Below are 14788 nucleotides of genomic sequence, written 5' to 3'. Positions count from 1 at the left end.
TGTCTCAAGATGCACACCATGTAATGTTTTTACAAAGTTTTGTTTGTAAAAACGACTTAAATGTCTTAATATAATTAAGGCCTAGTCCTGTCTAGGAAACTGAACATTTGTAAATTTGTTTTTTGGTAATATTTATTTTAAAAAATAGTGTTTTGCAATAAACAGGTGCTTGATCCGATGCTGCCTCCTCATGGTTTCTTTCAAAGATGAATATTTAATATAAAACATGCTTATTTTTAGTATAAGATATATTATTCAAATACACAGATACTAAACGACGGCAATGCTTTAAAATCATAAAACGTATTACAAGCAGCATGGAAGGATTGTTATTTAGTGTAATATAACATGCTCAGCTGTGTCATCTTTTCATTGTAATAAAATGTTTTTTCTTTATTGCATTTCAAGCATCTTAACAAACTAAAATAGACTAATATAAACACAACTGTAAGTCATCACAGACTGAGAGATTCATATTATATAAAAATAGAAATAAACGGTTTCCATCAGCCTCTAGGGGGCAGGCCAGACTGAACAGACATCCGGGTACCCTCATTTCTCCGGAAGAAAATCTTCATCCCTCCCCTACGCTTCCTCTTTCCGTCAGCGGAGTTTAGGTATGAGAAACAATTTTCTGTCTCTCTGATCCATCCATTTAAAATCATCGTTTTAAGTTCACCATCCACCTATTACTGAAGTCGTATAATGTTCACACAATATTTAAGCATATATATGTGGTCATCAGAGGTCGCTCACTATTTAATTTCAACGTGTTATTTAGCTTTGAAGTAAAGATGTGTTAGCGGTCACGATAGTGGCCTGATGGTACGCGGACGCCGGTATTGGTGGTTTCAAGTGATTCCGTGCGTTAAACATTGTTAAGTTGTAACTTAAGCACTCAATGGCCAAGTGTTACTCTTGAATAAGTTAACCTAAACTTGCATATTGTGGTAAATCTTATATTTCGTTAGGGCAGTATTTAAACTAAGTTAGCCACTCGTGATGTTTACAGACAGTACAGGCACGTTTATTTGTTGGTCATTAAAATCGCCACATTGTCACTGTTGTCGTAATGGCCACTAATTTACGATTTTCTCGCGAGATGTGGATATTTTGTAGTTGTAAGATTGGCATGCATTTATTTTGATCACGTATGTGCCTGTACGAATTTACATGACCAATAATCATTTATCACAGTACAAGACAATTGATTTAAAGCGAAATTATGTGGTGTTGGCATTTTTACATGTGAAATGACGTTATCTATTTGTGTAGGTCACAATGGGACGTGTGATTAGGGGACAGAGAAAAGGTGCGGGCTCAGTCTTTAGAGCCCACGTCAAGCACAGGAAAGGTGCTGCTAAACTCCGTCACATTGACTTTGCTGAACGCCATGGTTACATCAAGGGAATCGTGAAGGTAAATGCAAGCTAAATGCTTCAAACGTTGGCTTTTTGAATGACGTCATTCAGTGGCTCAAGGAAACCAATATGCTTTCTCTCATAGGATATTATTCACGATCCAGGCCGTGGGGCTCCTCTGGCTAAAGTCGCTTTCCGTGACCCATACAGGTTTAAGAAGAGGACAGAACTGTTCATTGCAGCTGAGGGGATCCACACCGGCCAGTTCATCTACTGCGGCAAGAAAGGTGAATATAATTATAAGCCATCAGTAAGAGACGCATGTGTTGCATACATGTTGATTTAAGGCTTATGATTTGAATTGTTACAGCCCAGCTGAACATTGGAAATGTGCTCCCTGTTGGCACCATGCCTGAGGGTACCATCGTGTGCTGTCTGGAGGAGAAGCCTGGAGACAGAGGCAAGCTTGCTCGTGCATCTGGAAACTATGCCACAGTCATCTCCCACAACCCTGAGACCAAAAAGTCCAGAGTCAAGCTTCCATCTGGAGCCAAAAAGGTTGTTTCTTCTGCAAACAGAGCTGTTGTTGGTACGTAACTATAAATATTTTGGTATTTCATCTTAAGATGTTTTGGTGTGGTGATGTTTATCATTAAATCCTTAATGTGCAGCCTTTGTATGAAGTTATGGGGTCTTTAAGATTAAAAGGATAATCTAATATTAGTACTAATATTTCAGGAATGTTTGAAAAGCTAAATTCTGTGTAATACCTAAAGGTGTTGTTGCTGGTGGTGGTCGTATTGACAAACCCATCCTGAAGGCAGGACGTGCATACCACAAGTATAAGGCCAAGAGGAACTGCTGGCCTCGTGTCCGTGGTGTGGCTATGAACGTAAGCAAAGCTTTTTATCATGATATGATGGATTATTTCTCGATTATGAGGTGCGCTTTTATGATGGTTTCTAAATCTGACCTAATGTACTATCTTTTTCAGCCTGTTGAGCATCCCTTCGGTGGTGGTAACCATCAACATATTGGTAAACCCTCAACAATCAGGAGGGACGCACCCGCTGGACGCAAGGTCGGTCTTATTGCTGCCCGTCGTACTGGCAGACTGCGCGGAACAAAGACCGTCCAGGACAAAGAAAACTAATCTGTATCTTCATAATAAAATGTGTCCCAACAATTTTTTGTTGTTTTTGTTTTTATTATCAATTACTACATCTCAAAAACTGCCTGGTAATACTTATGCAGAACATTATCCTTAAAGTACATAAATGGCAAGTGATTGATTATAGATGCATATAATACATTATATTAGTTTGTGTAATAAATCCATGCATGCAGGATCTAATTTATATAAAATGTTTTGGAGAAGTAACACATTTAATAGTAGGATTGCTGTAAATGCAATGAATTGTTTCTCTTATGCTGGCAGTGCGACTGTTAAACTGGATCCCTATAGTAAAAAGATTTTACAATACAGTTTGTGTAGGTAATTAAGGGGCGGTTTCCTATTAGACTAGTCCTAGACTAAAATAAATGTAAGAGCTGTCCAAACTGAAAACAGCTTGCACTGACATATCTTAAAATACATCAGTGCCCTTTGTTTTGCCTCAAAATGCACACAAGTAATGTTTGTAGTAAGGCATCTTTTTTTAAAAACTAGTTATATTTCCTAATTAAACTAAGGCCTAGTCCTGGTTTAAGATAATCCCTGTCTGGGAAGCCACCCCATGTTTGATTACATTAGAATGCAATGTCAAGCCGAGATTAAACTTGAATTCGATATTTAAATGCAATCTTCCAATAGCGGCATTAGTGGATGTACTGGATGTCCAGTGACCAATCCTGTCCCAATGTTTATTTATTAGTTTTGGGTTAGTCCTGATAGAAGAATTTTACTTGTTTTGCATAAACCGTCTGTAAGTTATCAGTGTAAGGTGCCTATTATCTATTTAGGCAGATTTACACAAGAAATGAACTTAAGGGTGCTCTTTAATTTGGACAAGGATTTCTGAAAGAAAATTCACATGTGGTCGTGTACAAACATGCTTTAAATCATATATGACCTCGGACAACAAACCAGTCACAAGGGTCAATTTTTTTTATATATTTATGACATCTTAAAACGGAATAAATAATCTTTCCATTGATGTATGGTCTGTTATGACAGGACATTATTTGAAAATCTGGAATCTGAGTGTTTAAAAAATCTAAATATTGAGAAATTAATATTTAAAGTTGTCCAAATAAAGACTTTAGCAACATACATTACCAAGGAAAATACATTTTTTGGTATATTTACGGTAGGAAATGTATTTAATATCTTCATGGAACATGATCTTTACTTAATATAGTAATGATAAATTTTGACCCACATGTATTGTTTGCTATTGCTACAAATATACCTGTGCATGCTACCTATTTGTGGTTCAGGGTCACATACGTGACTAAAATTAATCTTAAGCATGTTTGTTATAGCAACAATATGGTCACTATAGCCCAGATTTTGGCCAAGGTCAATCTTCTAAGGATTGTATTATAAATGCAAGTTTATTCTAAGATTCAAGTTGTCTTCCTTTCAAGAAACAGAACTAAAAAAAATTCAGGAAATGATAGAAAAAAAATTAAGAATTTAAAAGCTTGCCCACTGGTTGCCTACATAACAATTTAGGGACAGTGTCCCAGGCAGAGTTTAGATTAATCCAGGACTAGGCCTGAGTTACTTAAGGACTAGGCATGGGCCGGTTACCCGTTTCAAGGTATACTGAGGTTTTAAACAGTCAAGGTTTCAAAACCACTCAAATGTTCTGTGATATCGTTTTCAAGGTACGAGCTGTGTTTATACAAAATTAAATCATTAAGTCATGTGATTGATTTAATATTTACATTTAATATACATTACGAAAAGATTGTATATTTTTTTGAAAGCATATAATTTTATAAAGCCAGAATCTTATAACAGCCCATGCCAATTTAGGACAATTAAGTATACTTAGTTAACATTTGAAGTGGATCAAAAAAGTTCATCAAATTTGTCCTTAAACAGGAACAAGTATTGGATATCGGTTTTAAGACAACTGATATGAAAGGTTTTGATCATCCACTTCAAATGTTGACTAGTGTAGTTTTTACAGACATGCCGTAAAGAAAACATAACTGATGTGCATTTTGAGACAAAACAATGGCACTGATGTATGTTACGATATGTCTGAGCTTATTCAATTTATAAACATTTTGCACCAACATGCATTTTAGTCTGGGACTAGGATAAGCTCAGTCCAGGAATTCGCCCAATAAACTTCAGAGCTGACCCATCTTGTGAAAATGTACAATTTCTGAAATGTGTTGTCCCAAAATTCATACAGGAATATAGATGACATTAAATAAAATTAAAGGAACAGTATGTAGGATTGTGGCCAAAACTGATATTGCAATCACACAACTGGTGGCCAATACACAACATGACAACATAAACATCAGTTGAGGGCTGCAACTCCAATTTTTAAATAACAATATCCTGGCCAGACCACTGTTGTCAGTGATATAAGTATTTGAAATAAAAATGATTTCTTAAAGTCGTGTGACATGTCAGGGCCATTTTATGATTAATTGATATAAATTTCTTACATACTGTTCCTTTAAATATATGTAATAATTGGCCTACCAATACACATGCGTGCGCTTATGTGTGTGGTTATATTTCTAAGCTACTTGGAGCTTTATGCAGCAGTGCTAAATATGTGAACATTTAGTAAAGACAATGTAAAAAGATGTGAAAGTATGTAAACCTTGTCTTGCAGCTCTTCACAACAACACATCAAGACATTTTCCTGATTTCTTTGTCTTTATTCTTGAAGGGCGCAATGCTTTCCTCTAATATTTCTGTGCACAAAACCTCACAAAGTGAAAGTCAACATTGTGACTGTGGCTTCAGAATTCAACGTCACATCATGGCCAAAACAAAAGTCGGCAAAAAACAGGGCGAAGAACTCTGTACAGTCGATAATCTTTAAAAATAACACAAGGACAAAAATGTTCCTCTTAAATCAAATTCTATTTTTCTTTTAGTGAAATACAACAAAATAAATTCTATAAAATAAAACAGCAAAATATTTAAATATATGATGGGCAGAATATTTTCATTTGCAGGAGCATTTGGTATTTTCCAACAAAATCCAAGAAAAAAAGCATTCAAGTTACCAATTAAATACATACAGTATCTACTGATGTTTACTCCTTTATTCAAAAGACTTCGCTAACTGAAGCTTCAACATGACTAACCAGCAGTTATATTATGGTACAACCCTGCTTTACGTTTATTTTCTCCTTAAATGAAGAGTCCCCAGTCCGAGCCTCTATTCGAGTACACAAATGTGAAGAGAGGGATCTTGCTGACTTACGAAATTACCAGGAGATCATTTGTCTACCACAAGGTTCAACCAAGGAGAGACAAATAAGCAAACCGAGTTCCAGGAATCCTGGCACAGCAAATTCTTGCATAAACCTTTCTAAAATTCCTATAATCAAAAACTAAGTGGGGTCGTCCCACCAAAAAGCGACAGCCAAATATTTATCAGAGGAAACGGGTGCAATCGAAAAGCCGCTCAGTTCTTACATCGCTTCGAAAACATCAAATCTAGAAGAGCACGTGGAGGGGGTCAAAGAAAGAGCTCTTCCGAATAGCTGTGGTAGAAAGAAATCACAGAGTTACCCTTGGGCTATGCTAGTTTGATGTGAAGCCATGCTAAGATGTTACAGCGTGTCAGCTGAAGCTCTCAAATTACTGAATTATTACCAGAAGAAAAAAGGCAATAGGAATTTCCAGAACTAATTTGCATCACCCCATTCACATCAACGAAACATAATATAGATCAACCAACCGTCCCATCGTTTACACTCTATGGCCATCTCTTGCTCACCAGGTGCCATAGCCTGTTAAGCTTTGACGTGAATATAATGTATGATCAAAAGCAGAATGACCCAAACGGCCCAAACCTTACTACGGAGCATGGGATAAAACTTTTTTTTGTCTTTCACCATTGTATTTGCATCATATTTTTTTTGTGTTGTTTTTGCCATTTTCGTGAATCTTGCAGTCTCCAACAGCCTCGACTGCTGTTGTTTTTTGAACAGTCAAAACATTAACATAGTATGTACACCTTTGTCATGAGACAAGTGCGTCAGGCCCGTTTTTATTACAAACAATATGCACAGTCCACCGCAAGTTACACTTTTGACAGTTAATACTGCAGAGCAGACAGTGAGGAGGCTCCACTCCAGGGTTAGAAATTGAGGGAAGCTGAATGTTCTGGGTTACACAGGCTCTGGAGTGGAGCAGCATGGTGGGGCCTGGCCTTGCTCTGGATTCGAGTATCTCGCTGGAGAACTCAGATGGAGGACAGTGGGAGAACATATTGTTAGTCTTTAGTCTGGCTAGGTGGCGCATCCTCAGGTGGCTCCCAGTTTTCTTGTGCTCGTGGGCCTGGACGCTGAGGGTTGTTGACGTGTTGTGCTGCAGGGCCAGTGTATGGCTGCGTATGTGGGAGGTTGTTCTGCTGAAATACACAAGATCACAAATTACAAAACAATCAGAAACCAACGTATACTACGAATATATTGTTGGATAAAAGATATTCCTTATGAAATAAGGCTTGAGTACCTGTTGATATTTTGTGCCTGGAGAATGAGGGTACAGAGCCGTGTCCTCCGGTGGAGAAGGCTCCTGCTCATCGAGCACCTCCTGCTCATCAGGCTCCTAAAACAACCAAAATGACATCAATTAAGCACTAAAAATACTGTTTAAATATTAAAATTATTTCTATAATACACTTGGCGCGGACTATAATTTCATAAGAGCTCTGCTAAAATGTTTAGGGCTTTTTTCACAACATCCAATTTAGTGTAAGCTACTTTTTTGTGTGTAAGGTTTGTACTGTTGTACATGTTGTGACAGACAAGGGGACACCGCAAATAGACAACACAACTCCATTTAGTCCTGGTATTAACATCTGTTTAAGGGAGTTGATTGTAAAATGATAAATATGGAGACAAATGAGGTCTCAAAAAAGGATGGAGACAAATCAGATGAAGCACACAAAGCTGCATGACTGAAATATGGAAGTATATTTGAAAGCATCGGCTGAATTATATATTTTTTTAATAATTTGTGCATCAACACTGATATAGTGCTGATTAGGGGTGCACCGATATACAGTGAGTACTATTTTGCAAGTTCTCCCACTTAGAAATCATGAAAAGGTCTGAAATTGTCATCGTAGGTGCATGTCCACTGTGAGAGACAATCTAAACAAAAATCCAGAAATTACAATATATGATTTTTTTTAACTATTTATTTGTTTGATACAGCTGCAAAGAAGTATTTGAACACCTGAGGAAGTCAATGTTAATATTTGGTACAGTAGCCTTTGTTTGCAATTACAGAGGTCAAACCTTTCCTGTAGTTTTTCACCAGGTTTGCACACACTGCAGGAGGGATTTTCGCGTTTCTCAGGCCAGAAACCTGACTGATATAGAGGAGTTTTATCTCCCTCCAAAGATTCCTTAATACATAGCAGTCGCCCTGTCTTCTTCCTCCAAACACGTTTAGTGGAATTATGACCAAAAAGTTATATTTTGGTCTTATCTGACCACATGACTTTTTCCCATGACTCCTTTGGATCATCCAAATGGTCATTGGCAAACTTTAGATGGGCCTGGACATGTGCTGGTTTAAGCAGGGGAACCTTCCGTGCAACGCATGATTTCAAACCATCACGTCTTAGTCTATTACTAACAGTAACCTTGGAAATGGTGGTCCCAGCTCTTTTCAGGTCATTGACCAGCTCCTTCCGTGTAGTTCTGGGCTGATTTCTCACCTTTCTTAGGATCATTGAGACCCCATGAGGTGAGATCTTGCATGGAGCCCCAGTCCGAGGGAGATTGACAGACATGTTTAGCTTCTTCTATTTTCTAATGATTGCTCCAACAGTGGACCTTTTTTCACCAAGCTGCTTGGCAATTTCCCCGTAGCCCTTTTCAGCCTTGTGGAGGTGCACAATTTTGTCTCTAGTGTCTTTGGACAGCTCTTTGTTAGTAGTTGGATTCTTACTGATTGTATGGGGTGGACAGGTGTCTTTATGCAGCTAAAGACCTCAAACAGGTGCATCTAATTTAGGATAATAAATGGAGTGGAGGTGGAGGGTGTTCAAATACTTATTTCCCTCACTGTATCGGCCGATGATGCTTGCTATGCTTTTCAATGAATTACGGTGAAATGCCGCTACATTCAAAAGCCAGAGGGCGCTCTCGTGCAGAAACTCAATATGCTCTGCAGACGAAGAACCACACGCAGCTCCAGGAAATGGCTTAAGGATATATTTATATTGCTGTTCTTCAAACCTTTTCATGTATTTTCATGATAATAAAGAATTTGTATAATTATGTTTGACGAGTGTTGCTTTTTTTAAATGCATGTTATAAACAACTCAAACTAACAGTAATTTTGGATCGATAAGGACTCACTTATCAAAAGCCGTAGTAGATGAAATAGCTGTGAATATAATCCGCTGTGCGATTCCGAATAGTTATCGGCCACGTATTATTAGTGTATATCGGCATTTATCGGTGCACCCCTAGTGCTGATGCAGAGTTTTGACCCTTCCCTTGTAAGATGCACACAACACCAAGTGTATAACATGCCTGTTTGTGATCGATCACCAGAGACGTTAATACCAGGGGCATAAATGTCTACAGTTAAGAATACAATTTTAAAGTGTTATATGACGGACAAAATTAGTTAAAATAGTGATGTGACAGCAATACTAAGCGTGTTCTCCCTCAATATGCAAATTATTCTGCGAACTGCACCTCACATTAGTCTCAAATTTCAACAATAGCAGTAAACACCAAACACAAAGATTACTGCAAATCACTTAGACTACACTATAGCCAAGGCTTAGAGTTTTCGATCACTCGCTTAATACATTGAGGCTTACAGTCGAGAAAGAAACATTGAAATGAAGACGTTAAATAACAGCTGATTCAAAGTAGTTCATGAGGGAGGTGAAAGATGAATCTGGCTACAACACGTCCTGTAAACACCAAGAAGTTACGCAGATGGCACCAGTGTGGCTGGGCCATACGAGTCTTACGGTGTGCTGTGGCTGGCCTGTCACTTCCCCTGGCAAAAGTTGCTGTGCAGAGGACGGATTCCGGCCTGCGTCCTCTTCAGAAACCACTTCGTGCTTCGTTAAGTGACACTAGTTTGAAATGGCAATTATTAATGCATACTGGTTCAACAATTTATGCATGTGGATCATCTATAGCTTCATACATTTATAACATTTGTGGTATATTGCATCTGACTCTCATTGCAACTCAATAAGAAAAAGCAAGGGCTTATTTGGTTCACTATAAAATTGCATGAAATCAAAGATAAAAATAATAAAACTTTAATACCTGGAAATAATATAAAAAGTCGAAAACTCAAAGCCCTATCTATAGTTAAACACGTCTACAGCCAGGAGTTCCTTTAAAATTCTTTTATTTAAAATTTTTAAAAAATTAAATATTTTATTTGATCTATTTTTGTGTTTCTCCACTATTACACATTCTATTTAAAGCTTTTCTCTACAAAATAATACATTATAAAAAGCAACCATGGATTTATAAAAGCAAAGGCATGACTGACTAGTGGGAAGCACACATGTATGCTACTACACTTCTTAAACATACTTGCACTAATGTTGCAGAATGTATTAAGAGAGGGATGATCATAAGTCAACACTTACCTCCTCCGGGCACAGCTCACAGGCCTTGGCTAAAGTCATGCGGGCACTATGAGAACGTTCCAGAAAATATCCATTGGATGTTTCGTTGCTCTGGACTGGAGGAGACCAGTTGTTATATGTGTACTGGGTGTTGCCAGTGTACGGTCTCCGTTCTAGCTCATCCCCGAGCCACTCCACCGCCCATGTCCACTTCCTCTTTAGATCACCATTACTCTGGATATTGGGAAAATCAAATGTTAAACTTGGAAAAGCGAATCCTCCCAACAATTGGATGCCATTATTTGGAAAAAAGTTGCTAACCTGGAGAATCTGATAGGCCACTGAGCAGTTACTGAACAGAGCCACCATGCATTTGATACACTGATAGGCTCTCTTTTGGTAGTGGTTTTTGGAGCGTTGAATGGTGTCAAAAAGCCCATCACGGTCATCTGGAATTCCCTTTAGCACGTTGTGGATCCTAAAAATATTCATAAAGAAAACGTAAAGCAAAACAGTGCGATCATAATGGTTTAAATTCATCTACAAAGGAAGTCAAGACGATTAAAGGTGCCAAAGAATGCACTGAAATAATATGTTAAATTGTTCTTTGATGTTTACATAGAAGGTACGTAACTATCAAGTGCAAAAATGATCCAGAAACGTTTTTAAATGTCCATTTGCAACCTTATAATTTGTCATTTGAATAAAACTGTCTATTTTTGCCCTGTTTGGAGGGGTCATGAATAATAATATTTAGCTCTGCTCTATTTGCTCTGCTCTGAGGCTCATGCCAGTAGCTCACATTAGTAAACATACCTTATATGTTTGAGCCTGTATCAGACAAAAATACAGATTTTGAGGAACAACTTATTGTTTTAAGATTGGTAATGGACGTTTCTGAGTGGTAAGTTTGTGGGTTTTTCAGTATGTACCTGTAAAACGTTACTGTAAAGTCAACAGCAGAACTTAAGCCTAAACGCTAGCATATAGCATTAATTAGCATGTAGCCCTAACTCAGCAGTTACAACTTTGTTTTTAGCCTTTTAACAACTTTGTAATGAATTTAATGTGTAATTTATTGTTGGGGCGTACAGCTCGACTGTGACATCACAGTCGGTGTGTGAGATTGGCCTGTTTTCCAGCAATCTTGAAAATCTTGCATGCACGAGGTTTACATAAAAATAAGGAAACGTGTTTGAGGCTCACAATATCTAATTTCCATTAACAGACCTCTTATTATTCATCTATGCCTAGGTAAATACAGTTTTTTATTCTATGACAACTTTAAAGTTCTTCATGTATTTTACTAGGCCATTTTACTTTGTCATTTCAGTTTATATAAAAGGCACTTAAGTAAAAGGGGAAAAGGTGGACCAACCTATGAGTCTGCCACGAGTCCTCAACAAACAAGATTTGGAGAAGCAAGTCCAAGTAAGGCCTTAACTCGTATGTGTATGAATATGCCACCTACACAAAAACACAATGTTGATTAACATCATCAGAAAACAAGGAAAAGCTAAAAAAAAAAGGATGTGTTGTGGTGACATGTAATCTTTCTCACCTGCCACAGTAGTTCACTAAGCACAGTGGAGGAAAACTGAGGGTTCTCCCAACAGCAGAACCTCAGGAGTTTGATGGTGTCCTCCGAGTTACTGCAATCCTCGATAATCTTCTTGACATAACTGGTGCGCACAAACAGGATGTCAACCACCATCTGCTGCAGAGGCATGATGGGAGCTGTGATGTTGGGGTCACCATATGGATTTGGCAGGGGAGGGTTACCTAAGAAAAGATTATGAACAAAATTGTGTCAGGAAACCGAGAAATCAATTCATCTTGACTAGTAAACCAACGTTTTTCCTTGCTACCATGATATAAATTGGAAATCTGTGTTTGTTCATGTTTAAAGGAATTTACATGCAGTGTATGCATGACAATTTACATTGGGTACATGGCAAGAATGTCTTTTGCTACTCTTGATGTCAATGTTTTATAATCCACTCAGGCTTAAAAGATCTAACTGAATTAATTGAACTGCACCATTCATATTTTATTGTGAACTAACAGCAAAAATAAAGACTTTCCTATGCATTTTTTTAAATGCCCTCAGCTCCAAGCAATGGCACACTGGCACACGTGCCTGGAGATGGCATTGTGTCAGTCAGTAAATCCTGAGCAAGGATGAGCATCTTCATTGGGCAATGAGAATGAAGACTTGATATGAAAGAAGCCTGGAGATGATTTTATTGAACAAGACTCACCGTTGATCGAGGACTGCATTCGTGATGTTACGTCACAGCAGCGAATAAGCTGTGACACAACAGTATAGAGCTTCCCCAGCTCAGCGTACTGGTATTTAATTGGAGGCCCCGGACCCTCATCCAGAGCCACAAGCATGAAGGTGGCTGGTACCCCAAGCTTCAGGAGCTGCGTCTTCTCTGCTAAGCCTGACAGACAGAAATGTAAGGTGTGATGGGAGAGAGCTAAAAAGTGACTAATCTTTCATGGTTTATAAAATGTGGCGTTGGGTCCTTACCAAGGTTGGCGTACATGACGAAGAGATTAAAGTACTGCTGCAAGTGACGCCCATGTTCAGAGACTTCCCTCCTCAGCAGATTGAGGACGGCACGAAACAGGTGTTCGCTTAAACTCAGGTTATCACAGCCCTAAGACAGAAAATCAACCATATGAATAAAAAAGAGACACATTTCTTGACCTATACATTTTCATGACACTCTGACCATGTGATTGGCAAACTTGTTTAAATTTTCAGGACAAGTTTAAAAGACTGACCTGACTTGAAGGTCCAGGTGAGGCAATTGGTGAAGGGCAGGGTCCGTCTTGGAGGGAGAAGTGTGCAATGAATACGATGAGTTTGGAGAAGGCTCCCCGTACCTCAGCACTGGGGCACTCGAGCAGGTACTCAGAGAAGCGGTTCGGATACGCAAAGAGGACGTTGTGCGCAAACCAGCAACGCACGTTCTTACTGTGTCGAAGCAAGATGCACAGTGCATCATACCTAAAACACAAGAGTAATAAACAAGGTTTAAATAACCTCTGAAAATCTCTTGTTACCTTCAAACCTTGACTGTATGAAAAATAAAGCTTACCAATCACTAGCAGGGCCACGGACGATTTTCTTGGTGTGGAATCCGGTACTGAAGAGAAATCTTGCAGCAAGCTGTATACTAATCATAGCCATTTCTTCTGCTTCAGGCAAAAGATGGTCCTGACCTAAAAGCCACAAATAAAGCTTAGTCAATTTGGACAAATCAAAAAGGTAGCAAGTCTTACGTTCAGAAAGTGTAAATTTACCTGGCGGTGAGTTCAAGTACACGCTATTACAGGTCAGCAGCTTCCTGATGAACTGGAAGTACTCCAAGCTGTACTGCATACGGTTATGCATGAACTGCACGTTCTGTTTGCGCACGCTGCGTTCGATAGCGGAGGGCATCTTCACCTGGTGAGGTTTGCTGGACACGGTGAGCTCAGTGATGTATTTCACCAGCTCACTGTCCTTGTCCAGAGTGTCCATGCGCTCGTAAAAGAGAATGTAGGCATTCCACCAACGCTTCTGTCTCCTGTACGACATGCGTTTCATCATGTGATCGAAGACCTCACCCATGTACTCTCCTCCAAAGCATTGGTTCTTCATCTCCTCATCATCGTCCATCTTGCACTCTGTGACATCGCCATCGTCAAACTTGTACCAGCGGTTCCTCTCACCCTCTCCTCCAATGCCATTTCTCTGAATGATGTAGGAGTAGTAGTGACCTCCACTAGCCTGGCCAGAGTGAACCAGCACACCCACCAAACGGTAACGTGAGCTGCAGGGAGGTTCCGGCTCTGAAGGCTCGTTCTGCTGGATCACCTGCGACCGTACAAAAAACATAATTAAAAATCCAAAATACACACACAAAAAAAGGTTTCTGCCATCAGTGTTAGGGAAGGCAAGAGTTAAACAGTAATGCCCTCAGCTCTAGGCAATGCCTACGTGGCACATTCACCCAGAGATGGCTACGTTTGTCAGTCACTTGGTACTGAGAAAGGATGAAGGTCATCATTGGGCAGCTCATTAATTAGAGATACTCTAGCAAAATATCTAGTGTATATACATACTCTTATAACAATCTTTAAATAGGAAAAACATGGAAGTGTTTGGTGGCTTCTAAATTCATCCCCGCCTGGATCCCAAGGAATGAACGGGGCCAGGCCAAATGCCAACACACCCACGACACGCCGCACAAAGACCAAGTGCATGCATTGAATAAAGATAGGCATGTATTAGTTCCTCAAGCATAGATTAGTTTATCATAGCATATCTTTAGCGTAGCTTAGCATAATCCATTGAATCTGATTAGACCATTAGCATCGCGCCAAAAAAAATAACCAAAGAGTTTCGATATTTTTCCCATCCAAAACTCCACTCTTCTGTAGTTACTAAGTGTACTAAGGCCGACAGAAAATTAAAAGTTGTGATTTTCTAGGCAGATATGGCTAGGAACTATACTCTCATTCTGGCGTAATAATTAAGAGTATAGTCATCTAGCCATATCTGCCTAGAAAAATCGCAACTTTTAATTTTCCGTAGGTCTTTGCACACAATGTAACCACAGAGAGTCAAGTTTCAAATAGGAAAAATAATCGAAACTC

The 14788-nt window shown here is 38.9% G+C and overlaps 2 protein-coding genes across 2 annotated transcripts in view; one reads left to right on the top strand and one right to left on the bottom strand.

The window, feature by feature from the left end:
- The first annotated feature begins 1237 nt into the window (after positions 1–1237).
- Positions 1238–2549, top strand: rpl8 (ribosomal protein L8). Its single transcript, XM_055215128.2, has 5 exons — positions 1238–1419; positions 1507–1648; positions 1732–1950; positions 2138–2253; positions 2356–2549. Exons 1-5 carry the CDS (start codon positions 1282–1284, stop codon positions 2512–2514), a joined length of 774 nt encoding a protein of 257 aa, XP_055071103.1. The 5' UTR covers positions 1238–1281; the 3' UTR covers positions 2515–2549.
- A 2643-nt stretch (positions 2550–5192) lies between these two features.
- Positions 5193–14788, bottom strand: part of usp9 (ubiquitin specific peptidase 9) — a 46577-nt gene continuing 36981 nt past the window's right edge. Inside the window, 12 exon segments of the mRNA XM_073855262.1 lie at positions 5193–6922; positions 7027–7122; positions 9518–9625; positions 10157–10369; positions 10457–10613; positions 11514–11602; positions 11697–11917; positions 12397–12582; positions 12672–12801; positions 12929–13154; positions 13246–13369; positions 13451–14006. Of these exon segments, the coding sequence (XP_073711363.1) occupies positions 6785–6922; positions 7027–7122; positions 9518–9625; positions 10157–10369; positions 10457–10613; positions 11514–11602; positions 11697–11917; positions 12397–12582; positions 12672–12801; positions 12929–13154; positions 13246–13369; positions 13451–14006 (2244 nt within the window). The 3' untranslated portion in view covers positions 5193–6784.

This window comes from Misgurnus anguillicaudatus, chromosome 17, assembly GCF_027580225.2.
Source record: "Misgurnus anguillicaudatus chromosome 17, ASM2758022v2, whole genome shotgun sequence".
NCBI classification, from domain to species: Eukaryota; Metazoa; Chordata; class Actinopteri; order Cypriniformes; family Cobitidae; genus Misgurnus; species Misgurnus anguillicaudatus.
This window is presented reverse-complemented; position numbering and strand designations above follow the sequence as displayed.

Bases quoted from the DNA above. Each gene is read 5' to 3' on its own strand.
- rpl8 (XM_055215128.2), top strand. From the start codon at position 1,282: ATGGGACGTGTGATTAGGGGACAGAGAAAAGGTGCGGGCTCAGTCTTT. The intron at 1,951-2,137 runs GTACGTAACTAT...TAATACCTAAAG, and splicing joins TGCAAACAGAGCTGTTGTTG to GTGTTGTTGCTGGTGGTGGT. The intron at 2,254-2,355 runs GTAAGCAAAGCT...TATCTTTTTCAG, and splicing joins TCCGTGGTGTGGCTATGAAC to CCTGTTGAGCATCCCTTCGG.